This window comes from Trachypithecus francoisi, unplaced genomic scaffold, assembly GCF_009764315.1.
Source record: "Trachypithecus francoisi isolate TF-2019V2 unplaced genomic scaffold, Tfra_2.0 Lachesis_group0, whole genome shotgun sequence".
In the NCBI taxonomy this organism is placed as follows: domain Eukaryota; kingdom Metazoa; phylum Chordata; class Mammalia; order Primates; family Cercopithecidae; genus Trachypithecus; species Trachypithecus francoisi.
In genome coordinates, this window is record NW_022681453.1 from 127,706,940 (window position 1) to 127,723,579 (window position 16,640).

Consider the following 16,640-nt stretch of genomic DNA (forward strand, 5'->3'; position numbering starts at 1 on the left):
GGTTGTGCTCTCTGTGTACTTCCGGCAGCCTCTAGACGGTTTCTTCTGCTTCCCGTACCACCCGGCTCAAGTAGCGGACACGGAACCAGGGACCATCAGCCCATCAGCCTCCGGGCCCTGCAGTCGCTAGCCATGGACCGGGACCTTCTGCGGCAGTCGCTAAATTGCCATGGGTCTTCTTTGCTCTCTCTACTCCGGAGCGAACAGCAGGATAATCCACACTTCCGGAGCCTCCTGGGGTCGGCCGCCGAGCCAACCCGGGGCCCGCCACCCCCGCAACCGTTGCAGGGCAGGTAATGCGACGTTGGTGCCACTGCGTCATGGGAGAGGGGACGCAGCTCTGGAAGCCACTACCGCAGCCCCGAGTCTGCGTCTAGAGGAAGCGGAGCTGCGGCCGTGAGCACAGGAGGATCGCGGGCTGGTGCCTTGGGCTGGGTGGAGGGAGGGCGCTCCTGAGGTGTGCAGTGCGGTTTGCGGGCTGAACTTTTTCTATGGCGCTGCTTGCTAGAGGCGTAGATTCCTTAGCTAAAATCCCTTAAGCTTTCGTATCTGGGTTGGAGGCGTCATTTTTTAAGTTTCCCCGCTCTCCACCTCCAGGTTGGTTAATGAGGGAATGCCTAGTTAAAACTTTTTCTCTGAGGTTGTATGATCTGGAGCTTGGGATGGAGAGGAATGGCCGATGAAAGCCCTAAGCAGAAGGTTAGAGTTTGTAAAAAGGCATTGCAGATAAACCATTTTTCATATTTTTTTCTTTTTAAGAAAAGAGAAGAGAGTTGACAACATCGAGATACAGAAATTCATCTCCAAAAAAGCGGATCTGCTTTTTGCACTTTCCTGGAAATCAGATGCACCTGCAACTTCTGAAATTAATGAAGATAGTGAAGGTGAGTTTAGCCTTAAAACCTTTAAGATTGCCATTCGGTTTACAGTACTTCAGGTGAAACGGAACTCAAAACTATCGTTAGTGATTTTGTTAAATTTTTTTTTTTTTAGATCATTATGCAGTCATGCCACCTTTAGAGCAATTCATGGAGATACCTAGTATGGATCGAAGAGAGCTGTTTTTCCGAGATATTGAGCGTGGTGATATAGTGATTGGAAGAATTAGTTCTATTCGGGAATTCGGTTTTTTCATGGTGTTGATCTGTTTAGGAAGTGGTATCATGAGAGATATAGCCCACTTAGAAATCACAGTAAGTTATTTTTGTTATTTGGATTGCTTCTGTTTTTGTTAATTCACCTCAATGCAAGAATTATATCTTTCCATGCAGTTGTGCTCGAGTATACCTGCCAAGATACTTTTGGAAATTAAATGTTAATTGGAGAAAAATCGTTAACAAAAATTAGTGAAAGTTACTTACCCAGTTTGTCCCTCCATTTCTGGTTTTGGGGATTTTTTTAAATTTAAACTCTGGTTGGCAGGCACAGTGTCCTTTTTTAAGTGCTCAAAGAGGTATCAGTGGACATGGTGAGGTTGATTGGTATTCAGACTTATTTCTTGTAGTTGAACATATGTATTCTTAATTAGTTAATATTTGGCATTGTATATTTTCATGTGGATAATTTAGAAATTTCTGTTATTTATATATTTACAATAATACTTTGCCCAAGATGGATAGTCCTGAATTTGAACTAATGTGTGACGATAAAAGATTGGGTATTTGCCATCTATCCAGGCGGATAAAAAGGAAGAAAAGCAGAAGGTATTACAGACTGGGTAACAGACAAAAGCTTTGGAGAATTCACATTTCTTTTTCACTAGAATCCTTATACCTTTTAGACAAATTTTAGTTTTCTTTTGATGCGTGTAGTATACTGTCATAAGCCATCATATTTGGTTCCTAAACTAATGGAAAGTTTCATGAGATTTTAGTTTTTTAACTGAACCAGCAAACATATTTTACTGTGTTTAGACACAAAAATTACTTTTAACTAAATCCTTATTTAAATTTTTATGTTAGGTTGTTCAACTACTAGCTGTTTCATACCAAATAGCGAAGATAAAAGAAGACACTGTTCCTACCAAAGCTTGAAATGTCTAGTGTTTTAAAATACTTCTCATTACAGGCTCTTTGTCCCTTAAGAGATGTGCCGTCTCACAGTAACCATGGGGATCCTTTATCGTATTACCAAACTGGTGACATCATTCGAGGTGATTAGTTTCATCATACTAATAAAAAAGTAATGATTGTTGAATTTTTGTTTTTATTAATTTAAAAAAATACAGTCTAAGTGGGTAGTGTTTGGAAAAGTTTATATTTTTTGTTTATGTTTTCTTACTAATCAGCTTAGTTCTCTTTTTTTTTTCTTAAGCTGGAATCAAGGATATTGACAGATACCATGAAAAGCTGGCAGTATCTCTGTATAGCTCTTCTCTTCCACCACACCTATCCGGTATAAAATTAGGTGTAATTAGCTCTGAAGAGCTTCCTTTATACTACAGGTAATTTATATTATTTCAACAACAGTTCATTACGAAAGTCTCTTGCATTGAGGAATACCAAATTTTGTCAAACTTTTGACAACAAAGGGGAATTTTAATGTCTCTTATTGCAAAATGTGTTCATGTTATTTTTATAACAGTTAAACTACTTCAGACTTGGGAAAAGGTAACCATATCATAATATTGCCACACCATCTTATGCAAAAAATGGTATTAGTGTTTAAACCTCAAATGATACTATTTCTTTATTCTTTACTATTTGTCTGAAATGGAATGTCAGATTAGTCATTTTACAATTTTTGTGTTTGTATTTTCTTTTTTTAAGGAGAAGTGTTGAACTGAATAGCAATTCTTTGGAGTCCTATGAAAATATCATGCAGAGTTCCTTAGGATTTGTTAATCCAGGAGTAGTTGAATTCCTTCTAGAAAAACTAGGAATAGATGAATCTAATCCACCATCTTTAATGAGAGGCCTACAAAGGTATAGTAAATCAATATTATTCTCTTAGGTGGTGAGGGGAGTGGTGGTAGGCTCAGAAGCTGCATAGCTGAAGGACATATTTGACTGTCCTAAGCCACCTAGTAGCAGGCATATGCCAAAGGTTGAATGAACCAGGTGATCCCATCTTCTGGACTGGACTGTCTTATCAGTGATTAAGATGTGTACCATGTAAACAAGTAGAGAAGGATGCAGAAACTTTTTATAAGAATTTTGTGTGTATGCTAAAGAAAAATACTGTTTTTTTTGTTTTGTGAGACAGAGTCTCACTCTGTCACCCAAGCTGGAGTGCAGTGGCACAATCTTGGCTCACTGCAAGCTCTGCCTCCCGGGTTCACGCCATTCTCCTCCCTCAGCCTCCCGAGTAGCTGGGACTACAGGTGCCCGCCACCATGCCTGGCTAATTTTTTTTTTTAATTTTTAGTAGAGACAGGGTTTCACTGTCTTAGCCAGGATGGTCTCAATCTCCTGACCTCATGATCTGCCCGCCTCAGCCTCCCAAAGTGCTGGGATTACAGGCGTGAGCCACTGCACCCAGCCGAGAAAAATACTGTTTAACAATAATAATCATTTTGAAAGTTCAAAGATTTTGGTATGTAAATAGAATGCAAATTTCTTGCTTGGGATTCATACTTTCAGTGTTGAGTGCCTGTCAAGCAGAATTAAGTATAGTTACTTAAAAAAATTTGTGGTTTAACTTTTTAATTTTTATTTTCTTTAATAGCAAAAATTTCTCTGAAGATGATTTTGCTTCTGCATTGAGAAAAAAACAATCTGCGTCTTGGGCTTTAAAATGGTATGAAGACTTTCAACAATTGCATTATATCTAGTCTAAAAGCTTAGGGCAAGGCAAGCATGCTTGTGTCATCAATAAGACAAATTTGAGATGAATTAAAATGATGCCTTTTTGACATGAGCTTTTCTTTTATAGATGTAAGTAGTCTTACATTTTACACTTAACAGGTTTTACACTTAACAGATAAGTTTTATTTAGCATTTCTGTTTTCTCAAAAGGAATTAGTATATTGATATCTGGGTTTCACCAATATTTGTTGTGAAAATGTCCAAAGGCAGAAGAATGGTCCTTAGTTATATTGTGAGTATTCTGAAAACTAAATATTTGCCAAGTTTGATGACATTTGCTTTTAAAACTTACTCACACTAACATTTTATGTAGATAGTGTTTGAAGTGTTTGTGATGCTTTACAAATGTCTGTCTTAGTGTGAAGATTGGAGTTGATTATTTTAAAGTTGGACGCCATGTGGATGCTATGAATGAATACAATAAAGCTTTGGAAATAGACAAACAAAACGTGGAAGCTTTGGTAGCTCGTGGAGCACTGTAAGTGAATCATACTTGGATTTTAAGGAATGTTTACCAGGTAAATGCAAACAAGATTTATGAAGAGCTTGTGAGATACAGCCCTCTAATTTTGTTTCATGTCTCTAGGTATGCGACAAAAGGAAGTTTGAACAAAGCAATAGAAGATTTTGAGCTTGCGTTAGAAAACTGTCCAACTCACAGAAATGCAAGAAAATACCTCTGCCAGACACTTGTAGAGAGAGGAGGACAGTAAGTATCAGATTTTGTTTAATAGTAAAGGTCTAATGTTCAACCAACTACTAAAAAATTTTGAACTTAGCATAAGGAAATAGTTTCTTAAGCACTTAATTTAGAACACTCTTGGTTTCAATAAATAAATGGAAAAGTACAAGAGTTTAGGCAAATACTCTTTCCCTGGATAATATACTCAGATTTTTTGGTTTAAGGGCTATACTATTTATATAGTCATTCCTGTTTGTGATCACAAATTCCAAGTTAATTAAATTTTGCAATATTCGTTTATAATTCATAGGAACTTCTATGTAATGATTGGAGCAACTTTTTACATTCTTACTAGGTAGATAACTAGTACCTATTTGTATGTGGTTATCTTATAGCCTTGTATTGGTGTCTTTTAGCTGAGTGAATAGCAATACCTTGCAGTTACCTAAGCCAGAGATATTGCTCATCTTTGATTTGTCCTTTGTTTCCCATATCCAGTCTACTGACACAAAAGTAATCCCATTGTATTTGTTTTACAGTAATTTCTTTTTCCTTCTAAGAACCAAAAGCACTTTGCAACGTCCTTTGACTTCTCTGTGTCCAAACTTTCTCATTCTGGTGTTTCACAACCCACACTTGTGAGCTTCATTTAATGATTATGCTATTTACAGGCTCATTGTGATATATGTGTATGTTGGTATTTCCAAAGATTTCCAAAATTTTCTATAGATAATTTTTCATAAACTGCTAAGGAAAAAGAGCCTGCTGGTATAATTACGTGCTACAGTTCAAGATTATACTAAATTAGTGGACACCCATTTATCATGGGTTTTCATGTATTACTGCCAAAATGTGCCAATATTGGACATTAGTTACTAGTAATGGATTTCTGTTTATGTGGTCTTTGAAATAAATTACAGTAAAAAGCATATTATTTTGGTATTTTATTTTGGAAAATAATTTACTAAATGTGGCTTTTCCCTAGTAAGCTCTCTCATATAAGCCTCTGACCTGTATGCATATTTGGATAGCTTTGTTGTTTTTATAAAAAAGCTAAATCTTTCTTTTAAATTTAGGTTAGAAGAAGAAGAAAAGTTTTTAAATGCTGAAAGTTACTATAAGAAAGCTTTGACTTTGGATGAGACTTTTAAAGATGCAGAGGATGCTTTGCAGAAACTTCATAAATATATGCAGGTGATTCCTTATTTCCTCTTAGAAATTTAGTGATATTTGAAATAATGCCCAAACTTAATTTTCTTCTAAGGGAAACTTCTAGATTACTTAAGTAAGGCATTATGAAAAGTTTCTTTTTAGGTACAGTTCTGCCTAATTGGGTTTGACATTGCTTCGTAGTGCCCCTGTTTTTGTCCATAATCGAAAGTAAAAATAGCTATGAGAAAATTATTACCTAAATTTGGTATGTTGTTTTGAGAAATGTCTTTGTAGTGAGCTTACCTGGTGGTTTTTAAATTACCATTGTTGCTACTATAATTGAGTTAATTATAAAAACCTTTATGAGACATATTTTAAATTGTCTTTTCCTGTAATACTGATGATGATGTTTTCTCATGCATTTTCTTCTGAATTGGACCATTGCTGCTGTGTCTGTGACATCTGGTGCTGCTCATCCCCATCCACAAACTGGAAAATGATTTCCTATGTAATCATGCATCCAACTGGGCTGTGCTATTTTTTTAAATGGTTTGTATTTGAACATGGTGATTCCTCCTTCAATTCACCTTAATGGAATGTCTTTATTTGAATTTTATTTGTAAAATGTGTCCTGTTTACATTTTTCAATTTTTAAAAATAATTTTTATGTACTTTTTTTTTTTAACCTTTCTTGCACTCTGGGTCATGGGTACCACTGCAATGGCTTCCCCTTTTTTTATGGGATACCAACTGCAATATGGTCCTCAATGCTGTCCTGGCCATTTCAATGACTAATGCCAAACATCTGTATGACTAATTTTTTTATGTTAAAAAAATACTGTTTAATGCTGGCTCTATGGTGATTTGGTTTTACTAAATTGGGTTTCTGACTGGGGGTGGTCTTTTGAATACTGGGTTTTATATATGCTGCTATTTTTAACGTGTGGTTTTTTTCGATATCTGGGTTCTAAAAGAAATCTTTGGAATTAAGAGAAAAACAAGCTGAAAAGGAAGAAAAGCAGAAAACAAAGAAAATAGAAACAAGTGCAGAAAAGTTGCGTAAGCTCTTAAAAGAAGAGAAGAGGTAAACTATAATATTCAGTATTTTTAAACTTAAGGCAACTACTGAATTGAACCCAAAGTGCCATACTGGAGGTAAAGTAAATAAAAATATAGAAGTATTTCAAGTGATAATCAATGACTGTTAAGAATCTTTAGCAAATATGTGTTCCATGTATTTTCCTATTAAAGAGATGAAGTGGAATTTAAGGCTAGAATTCTATAAAAGAAATGTATCTTAGAATTAAAATATAGAATAAGTTACTTTAATTATATTTTAGGAAGAAATGTTTTAGAACTAGAGCAGTGGTTCTGAACTAGGGGATTTATTCCCCCGGGGACATTTGACAAGATCTGGAGACATTTTTGATTGCCATAACTGATAGGGTGCTACTGCATCTAGTGTATAATGGTCAGGGATATTAAACTTTCTGTAATGCACAAGTCAGCTCCCACCCCTACCCCCAACAAAGAATTATTTGGCTGAAAATACCAGTAATCAGGTGAAGAAACCATGAACTAGAGGTAGCCAAATAAAAAACTTGAGTTCTCCTTTATGTGTTCAGTAGTCTTAAGTTTTTAAGGTAGTATTGAAAAAAGTCTGTCTTTCAGAAATGATGGATTTGCTTACAATGATACCTGTCTGCAAGCATTTTTCCCCCAAAAGTGCTTAATAGTAAAATCAGATCTTGTAATAGCCGAGATTATTGTATAATTTATCTGAACCATAGCTTTTATAAAATCTTGAAAGGAAACAAATCGGGCCCACATCTTTATGAATAATTTAGAAACATTTTTGTACATATATGACAGGTTAACTGTTTTTTTTAGGCTAAAGAAGAAAAGAAGAAAATCAACTTCTTCCTCTTCAAGTGTTTCTTCTGCTGATGAATCAATGTCTTCATCATCATCCTCTTCCTCTTCTGGTCACAAAAGGCATAAGAAACATAAGAGGAACCGTTCAGAGTCTTCTCGCAGTTCCAGAAGGCATTCATCTAGCGCATCCTCAAGTCAGATAGATCAGAATAGGAAAGATGAGTGCTACCCAGTTCCAGCTAATACTTCAGCATCTTTTCTTAACCATAAACAAGAAGTGGAGAAACTACTGGGGAAGCAGGATAGGTTACAGTATGAAAAGACACAGATAAAAGAGAAGGATAGATGCCCTCTCTCTTCATCTTCACTTGAAATACCGGATGATTTTGGAGGTAGGTCTGAAGATCCAAGAGATTTTTATAATAGCTGTAGAACCCAAGCAGGTAGTAGCAAAACAGAAAAGCCATATAAATCAGAAAGACATTTTTCCAGTAGAAGAAATTCCTCAGAATCCTTCTGTAGGAATTCAGAGGACAAGATTTATGGTTATAGGAGATTTGAAAAGGATATAGAGGGAAGAAAAGAGCACTACAGAAGGTGGGAACCAGGTTCTGTGAGGCATTCTACCTCGCCAGCAAGCTCAGACTACTCATGGAAGTCAGTTGAGAAATACAAAAAATATACTCACTCTGGACCACGTGATTTCAGTAGACATGAGCAAAGATACCGATTAAATACAAATCAAGGAGAATATGAAAGAGAGGACAATTATGGGGAGGATATCAAAACAGAGGTTCCAGAAGAAGATGCACTAAGTAGCAAAGAACACTCAGAAAGCAGTGTTAAAAAAAATTTACCTCAGAATTTACTGAATATATTTAATCAGATAGCTGAATTTGAAAAAGAAAAAGGAAATAAGTCAAAAAATTAATACACCAAGGATATCAGCACCATTACACAGAATGCCATTAAGTTTTTGGGTGTTTTAGTCATAACAGTTCAGTGCAGAGATCTCTGCTCCTAAAATTATTTGTAGAGATTACAGGAAACAAATGCTTTTAAGCTTTTCTCAAATTTTGTTTCAGTTGTAGGTCCCTTGTCACAGCTTGGTTTTTAGACTTTTTATGTATATGTTTATGTACAGTATATTACTCTGACAATTTGAATTTCTTCACTTAAAGATAATTCTCTGAAAGTACTGTTTCTTCATTCGATTACGGTATATGAGAATTCCTGGGTCCATCTTATCCTGCTGTTTGAGAGAAAAATTTGTGCATTGAACACTTGGATCATTTTTATAAAAATTGATTTTTCTGTTAAATTAAAAATCGTCAGCTTTTGAAAGATTATATGTTCGAATGTTTCTTGAACACTTTTATATTTATCAGTTTAAATATTACATTTTTTGCTCAATTTTTTTTTAATTTTTAAATGGTAGATTATATGTCTTAATTTTCCTCTAAAGCCTGATTTGATTAAAAGTGGTTTGTGAACAGTCATTGGCTTCCACCCAGCATAAGTGCCTTAGGAATAAGATCATAAAAGTTTAATAGGAGCCCATTTTGCTTATTTCTCCATTATTATTTTATACCTCATTGCTAGCATAGCCATAAAATGCTTTTTAACTTTAAATATTTGCAAGGCCCTTAAGGCCTGTATTCCACGCAAGGGTAAATCAGAAAAGAAAAAGAATCCTTTTAGCAAAAACATAGCAGTAGCAGAGAAGCACATTGTAAATCTGGCTTTTTTCTAGGGAAAGAAAATTGGGAAACTGTCCTCATATTGCAGATGTTCAGTCCAGAGGGCATTAGGCATGTTTTTAATCTGACCTGCATTTCTCCTTACTGCCTCCTGTGCCTTGATGCTTCTCTGATGACCCCTTTCTCAGAGTCTGAATAAATAAATAGACAAACTAGAGCCTGGTTTTACTCAGAATAAATTCCAGCAGCTACAGCTGACGAACAAAGAGACTTGGATTATAAAGATCCTCCCGAAATTGTGAAAATAGGGTAGTATATTCTTTGGGAGATAGAGATAGGAATCATAAGTACTGGGTTTATGATGTTATTGAAGTCTTTGCAGTTTAAGATTCTCAAAGCTGTAAATTATAATGGGCTTTAGATACTGTCACAATGACACTAGATAAGTGGATGGGTAGCTGGGTATCTGCAGAGGTCTAAGTGAGGGAGAATAATAGAGGAAGAAGAGACTTATTCCTTGTTCTGTCTTGCAGTTCTTGCCAACAGTAAAATGTCTAGGCCTTAAGTACTGAGTGTGTATTATTTGTGTCTACCTAACTCCAGTGATGAGAGCCTAGTGAAAAATCTGAAATTTGTTTTGCAAATGGAACAGTGAAAAGAAACCCTGCTCAAGAGCAATAGATAATGGTGGTAGAAATCAGCTAGTCACTCAAAGCATTAGTCTTTGCACCAAGAAGAAGATTCTTTAAGAAATTCATCTTAAATGAGTCCTTAATTCTATGTATTAATAGCTCCAGTATCATCTTTACATAGTGTCCTACATTGTGGTGTTTATAATGAGTGAAAACTACCTCTTGGCATAGCCTTTGACATTTTGGAATCCCTAGTACAGCCTAAAATTTTAAACAACATTTAAAAATTTTTTTTTCCTTAATTCATATAAATTTTAAGGGTTACAAGTACATTTTTGTTACATGGATATATCGAATAGTGGTGAAGTCTGGGCTTCTAGTGTAACCATCACCCAAATGATGTACATTGTAAACCCATTTCATAATTTCTCATCCCTCACCCCCTGCCAACCTACCAACATTGGTGTAGGCACATTCATGATTCAGACCTCAAAAGTGCAAGCAAGAGGGGCTGAGTACAATGACTCATGCCTGTAATCCCAGCACTTGAGGCTGATGGAGGAGGATTGCTGGAGGCTAGAAGTTTGAGACTGGCCTGGGCAATACAGCATGACTCCATCTCTACAAAAAATTTACAAATAAGTTGGGTGTGGTGGTGCATGCCTATAGTCCCAGCTATGCGGGAGGATCGCTTGAGCCCAGGAGTTCGAGGCTGCAGTGAGCTCTGATTGTGCCACTGCACTCCAGCTTGGGTGACAGCCAGACTGGTGTCTTAAACACAACAAAAACAAAATGGGACTTAAGTAACCTACGAAGTCTTGCACAGCAAAAGAAATAACACAAGTGAACAGACAACCTGCAGAATGGGACAAAATATACAAACTATGCATCAGGCAGGGGACTCATCCAGAATTTACAAGGAATTCAACAACCAAAAAAAACCCTATCCAGAAGTGAGCAGAAAACATGAATAGATATTTTTCAAAAGAAGACGTAAAAATGGCCAAGAAGCGTATAAAATAATGCTCAACATCACTAACTGGAGAAATGCAAGTTAAAACCAAATGAGATATCTCTCATCAGTCTGAATGGCTATTACACCCCATTCAGTGTAAGAGAATAGTACCTTAGCCTGTATGCTGCCTGAATTTATTAGGTAGGTGCAAAAGTAATTGCAGTTTTTGCCATGTTAAGCAGAGTATACAAACCAATTTCTAAGCAAGCTCATCACAGCAAAAATTACTGGGGATTTACGTTGTCAAGAATCCCTAGCGACATCGTCAGTAATTTTTCTCAAGATCATATCTTGCCATATCTTGGTCTCCATAAGCAGATGAAGCGTGACTTTTGGATATGAGGATAAGTGTCCAGATTTGGAGATAGGTTGATCCCCCGTCTTACCATTTATCATTAGTACACTGAAGTTAGAACTGTTATTTAAGGATTAAATGTAGATTTGTATGCTGGCCTAAGAACCAAACCATTCCACAAATACTGTGCTAAGCTCCAGGTGGCAACTCGGTAAGTAGAGGTTGTTAGATAGTGCAATTTCTGTTTGTCAAGCCCTGTGCATTTTTTTTATATTATCCAATTCAATAAACTTGTAGGTAACTTTCTGTGTTTATAGTACAAATGAGGAAAACAGGGAAGTAACTATCCAAGGTTACAGAGGCAGTAAGATACGACCTCTGCCTTCATAGAACAGTGTTTAATATTATTTCAAGTTTTAAATAATTCCTGAACTAGCATAGGGCTGAGAATAAGAACTTTGATGAGCAAAGTGACTTTAATCAGTTTTTAGGTCTTAACAAATCTCATGCATTAGAGCAGTAGTTTAGCCAGAAATTTTATTACCTAGCGTTTTTTTCTGCCCACCTTATTCTTTGGACTTTGCTATGCCTTTTCCTATATCTAAAACAAAACAAACAATAATCAGGAGAACTATTCACTACCACTACTGCTTTTCAGAAAGAAATACAAACAACAGTTCTAAAATAATGACAGTTGTAATGAGTATTTTTTCCCAAGGTTTGAAGGAGACAACATTTACATTCATGAATTCTAATATATTTATTTAAAATCCAGTTTTCTAAAATTCCACACCATTCCAAGAATACAAAGTGTTGGTCACATGTTATAATAAAGTATTAACTGGAAAAACTACTATATTTGGCAGTCTACCTCAAACTAAATGAAATTTCTATTGCAAATCATGTCCTATCTAGTTTTCATTAAATTGTTTATTAAATCAAGAAAATTTCAAAATTATATTCTTTATACTTGGTTGGCAAATCTTTAATACGTTTGATTTCTTTCAAGGTCAGAAGTGATTTTTATAAATTTAAGCTGCATATTAAAATTGATATACAGTGTTTCTCTTATCAGTTGGTTTTTTTTGGGGGAGGTGTGGGGGGTTGATGCTATTTTTTGGTTAAAAATTACAGCAAAAGAAGAAACTGCCTTTAACAATTTTCCTCCCCAAGAGTCTGAGAAATAGTTACTTTGAATAAAGAAAACCTAATTTTGGTGTCTTGTAGGGTAAATGAGATTTTCACATTGTAATAAGCTCATAATAGTACAGTAAATTTTTAGACATTTCTTCTTGAAAGATTGTTACATTAGAAACGAGTGTAGTTTCGTGAAATAATGAAGCAAACTATTTTCTAACACTACGAACATCAAAATTACAGTGAAATACAGCATTTTTTCTATGCTGGTATAATATGTAGCCTTATCAAGAATCTACTGTTAATGTTTTTCTTCAGTATGGAGAAAATGAGAACGTTCCTTTTAAAAAAAAAAACAGGTTTTACATTTACCACTAAGTTTTTACACTTTCCACTAGATAAAATGTGTTGAGTCGTTTTGTATTTTAAAGTATACTTTTGTTTTTGTGTTTACAACTTTTTCAGAAGAGATTAAAATGTTTATTTGCTGCTCTTTTTGCTCTTACCATTACTAGAGCTACTTCTAGCACTAGTTGGCCTAGAAGGGCTGCCTATTAGTGAAGAGGAGGCCGGAAAGTTAAGCTCCAGTACTTTAATTGAAGACTGAGAAGTAGATGTACTTGTACTCCTAGATGACCTAGAAGAAAAACCAGAATTATAAAATTAATGCAAAGTTTGTATTTCAGTATAGACCCTCTCATTATTGGCAAAATAATGATTCCATAAGTAAAGAGATCAAAAAAGTGCATATTAGTAGTGTTAATAAGTTTTTAAATGACCATCAATAGATAACAAAAAGTTTAAAGAGGAAAAGAAAGATGAACATTGATGAGTTCCAAACCAGTAGAAAAGTAGTTCAGTAAGTATGTTCCTACATGGTAAAAATGCTTTGAACTATAATCAGTTTTTTAGAGTTGGAATCATTAAGCATTGAAAGTTTCCAACACAGAGGAAAGAGGGCCAAGAGGATTTGGTGCTGGCAAAAATTATAAAATGATACCTTTTGTAATTTAAGCTGAAGAGAAGAGTGAGAGGCATATTGATGAATAAAGTGGTCGGGTCATTTGAAAAACAACTAGCTATATAATTGTGAAATAAGTTTTAAATATGTATTTTATGAAAGTACAGGGATTTTCAATTATATAGAAACAGTTTTTTTACTTAAATGAAACACTGTTTTTTAGGGGCCTCTTCATGAAATTTTTACCTGGACTAAGGAGTAGTAATTTAATAAGTAGCTGCTGAATGCAGGAGATTGTGAATTCTAAAATCAGGATCATTATTAATAAGTTTTTGTCAGCAAAGCACAAGAATGTTGCTTTAAGCATCTGGTGATAGAACTGTGGATAACAACTGCAGAAGAAAAAAAAAGTTTCCTTTTTAGCAAAATAAAGCTTCATAAAGTCAAATCCTGATTATGTAAAATACCACAATGTGGTTTTAATCACAAAAATAATGTTTTATATGTCTTTACATCTAAGCTGCCCTTATATGTTTTTTAAAAATTTCCCCCAACTTGGGGTTCACCCCCAAATGCTAGATGTAGCCCCCAAATTTATTTCTGTTTTATCCTACTGAAATAACTGATAGTCACAGAGCACTTGGGCTATACTGGAAATAGTGACACCAGCAGAAGTCAGAAGAAAATTCTTGGTCTGTTGGCTCTTTCTGCATCTAATCTATCTGATGCTGACTAGTGAGATGTCTGAGGGTTAAAAGAGCACTGGCCTTGAGTCTGTGGGCCTGTCCAACAGCTGCGGTAATGTAGAAGTGGCTGGGATCACTTAGTGTACAGCTGTGAGAGTTAAGCAGATTTTTTTTAACCTTCCACTTACCTTGCTGATAGTAGTGAAGTATGTGAAGGAGATCTAGAACTCTGACGACTGCCTTTAATACTAGCCGTAGGTAGTTCTAACCCACTCTGGAGGAATATTCAATAGCAATCATTAGTACCACTTACCGGTTTTTAGAAGAGAAATGTTTTTAATTAGCTTTCACTTCATGATGAATGTCATAAAAGTTTTTATTTTCATGAAGTGTTTAAGAAATATATTTAATAGAAGGTGCTGTATTACCTCTTGAAAGTATGTTTGAAGGATAATACGGATCTCAGCATTTTCTTCTATGATATCAACTAACATTTCATCAATAACCTTGTGAAACTGTTTCACCTCACGAAGTCTGATGTCTTGTTCTTCCAGTGTTTCATCTTTTGTGTCTTTCAAAAGACGGATTTCCTTTGTGAGTTTTGCACACTGTTGGTAAATAATAGTCAATTATTCTATAAACCTGTTTTCCAGAATTTAATATTTTTAATAGATGAAAGAGGATTTGGGACTTCAAAAATGTAAATATGAAAGGTCAGTTTCTAAAAGATGTCAATACCTGCTTGGTCACTCTTTCTAATTTTGGCTTCTGCTCCTCCGTTTCTTTACTTAGTTGAAATGAATAAGCCTGCTTCTCTGATAACTTTTCTTTGACATTATTTGCTAAATGTTCTATAACATTTAATGTATTTTCCATGCTCTGTAGAAAAAGTATTAACATGTATTTTTTAGAATCAGAAATTGACTTTTATATAACTTGTCATTTATCAAGTATTCGTTTAATTTTAATTCATTTATTTTTGTACATAATATACATTATTTCTGTTGGTGAGTAATAAGTACAGTGATGTATCTCTTAATGACGTCTCGGTCAATGATGGACTGCGTATATGATGGTGGTCCCATAAGATTATAATGGAGCTGAAAAATTCCTGTTACCTAGCGACATTGTAATGTTGTGGCACAATACATTACTCATGAGTTTGTAGTGATGCCTGGTGTAAACAAACCTGCATTGCCAGTCATATAAAAGTCTAGCACATACAATTATGTTCAGTGCATAATACTTGATAGTGATAATAAAACATATTACTGATTTATGTGTTTACTATACAATATACTTTTATTATTTTACAGTGTACTCCTATTTATTTAAAAAATTAACTATAAAACAGCCTCAGGCAGGTCCGTCAGGAGGTATTCCAGAAGAGGGCATTGTTATCATAGATGACAGCTCCATTCATGTTACTGACCCCGGAGACCTTCAAGTGGGACAAGATATGGAGGTGGAAGACAGTGGTATTGATGATCCTGACCACGGGTAGGCTTAGGTTTATGTGTGTGTATGTGTCTTAGTTTTCAACAAAACAAGTTAAAAAGTAAAAAAAGAATTAATAGAAAAATGCTTAGAGAATAAGGATATATATAGGCCGGGCGCCGTGGCTTAAGCCTGTAATCCCAGCACTTTGGGAGGCCGAGACGGGTGGATCACGAGGTCAGGAAATCGAGACCATCCTGGTCTACACGGTGAAACCCCGTCTCTACTAAAAAATACAAAAAACTAGCTGGGTGAGATGGCGGGCGCCTATAGTCCCAGCTACTCGGGAGGCCGAGGCAGGAGAATGGCGTAAACCCGGGAGGCGGAGCTTGCAGTGAGCCGAGATCGCGCCACTGCACTCCAGCCTGGGCCACAGAGTGAGACTCCGTCTCAAAAAAAAAAAAAAAAAGAATAAGGATATAAAGAAAATTTTTGTGCAGTTGAACAATGTGTGCTTAAGCTAAGTGTTATCACAAAAGAGTCAAAACAATTTACAAAATTAAAAATGTTTAAAGTTAAAAAGCTCTAGTAAGCTAAGGTCAGTTTATTATTGGAGAACTAAAATTATTTTATGAATTTACTGTAGCCTAAGTGTACATGGTTTATCATGTCTACAGTAGTGTACAGCAATTAAGTCTTCACATTCTCTCACCACTCACTCACTGACTCACCCAGAGCAGCTTCCAGTCCTGCAAGCTCCATTTATGGTAAGTGCCCTGTACAGGTGTACTGTTTTTTTAATCCATTATACCATATTTTTATTGTACCTTTTCTCTGTTTAGATTTGTTTAGATACGCAAGTACCATTGTATTACAGTTGCCTATAGTACTCAGTACAGTAACACACTTTACAAGCTTACAGCCTAGCAACAATAGGCTATACCATCTATGTTTGTGTAAGTACACTCTTAACGAAGTTCACACAGTGACAATATCACCCAAGGATGCATTCATCAGAACGCATTCCCATTGCAGTGCATGACTGTATAATGGTTTTGTGGATTAAATTTTGTATGTAATTCAACCGGAAAGCATTTTTATGGTATTTTGGAAAAAATAAAACAACAATGACAATTGAAATCATGGAATTTGCAAAGATTCACAGTATCTCTTCTTTAGCTTTATTAGTAAAGTCAATGTTTAGCGCCTGCTTACAAGGCACATTCTTTTATCTTTCAGTGATTTGCTTTAGTAACTACTTT

The 16,640-nt window shown here is 35.4% G+C and overlaps 2 protein-coding genes across 3 annotated transcripts in view; one reads left to right on the forward strand and one right to left on the reverse strand.

Annotated features, from left to right (window-relative positions):
• On the forward strand, positions 1-16,521 carry TTC14 (tetratricopeptide repeat domain 14). Of its 2 annotated transcripts, XM_033211783.1 has the most exons (14): positions 1-293; positions 760-884; positions 994-1,193; positions 2,068-2,152; positions 2,314-2,443; positions 2,769-2,924; positions 3,667-3,738; positions 4,165-4,284; positions 4,393-4,515; positions 5,565-5,682; positions 6,615-6,724; positions 7,531-7,907; positions 15,258-15,538; positions 15,855-16,521. In XM_033211783.1, exons 1-13 carry the CDS (start codon positions 133-135, stop codon positions 15,443-15,445), a joined length of 1,965 nt encoding a protein of 654 aa, XP_033067674.1. In that variant the 5' UTR covers positions 1-132; the 3' UTR covers positions 15,446-15,538; positions 15,855-16,521. The 2 variants fall into 2 exon arrangements, with proteins under 2 accessions (XP_033067674.1, XP_033067673.1); XM_033211782.1 differs by lacking the exons at positions 15,258-15,538; positions 15,855-16,521 and having other exon boundaries at positions 7,531-8,864.
• The window catches only part of CCDC39 (coiled-coil domain containing 39), a 57,752-nt gene continuing 53,357 nt past the window's right edge, over positions 12,246-16,640 (reverse strand). Inside the window, exons 18-21 of the mRNA XM_033211781.1 lie at positions 14,680-14,820; positions 14,370-14,549; positions 14,130-14,215; positions 12,246-12,931 (exon numbers count right to left, since the gene is read on the reverse strand). Coding sequence (XP_033067672.1) covers positions 12,775-12,931; positions 14,130-14,215; positions 14,370-14,549; positions 14,680-14,820 — 564 coding nt within the window. The 3' untranslated portion in view covers positions 12,246-12,774. The remainder of the gene's footprint in view (positions 12,932-14,129; positions 14,216-14,369; positions 14,550-14,679; positions 14,821-16,640) is intronic.

Bases quoted from the DNA above. Each gene is read 5' to 3' on its own strand.
- TTC14 (XM_033211782.1), top strand. From the start codon at position 133: ATGGACCGGGACCTTCTGCGGCAGTCGCTAAATTGCCATGGGTCTTCT. The intron at 3,739-4,164 runs GTATGAAGACTT...TGTCTGTCTTAG, and splicing joins GCGTCTTGGGCTTTAAAATG to TGTGAAGATTGGAGTTGATT. The intron at 5,683-6,614 runs GTGATTCCTTAT...GGGTTCTAAAAG, and splicing joins AACTTCATAAATATATGCAG to AAATCTTTGGAATTAAGAGA.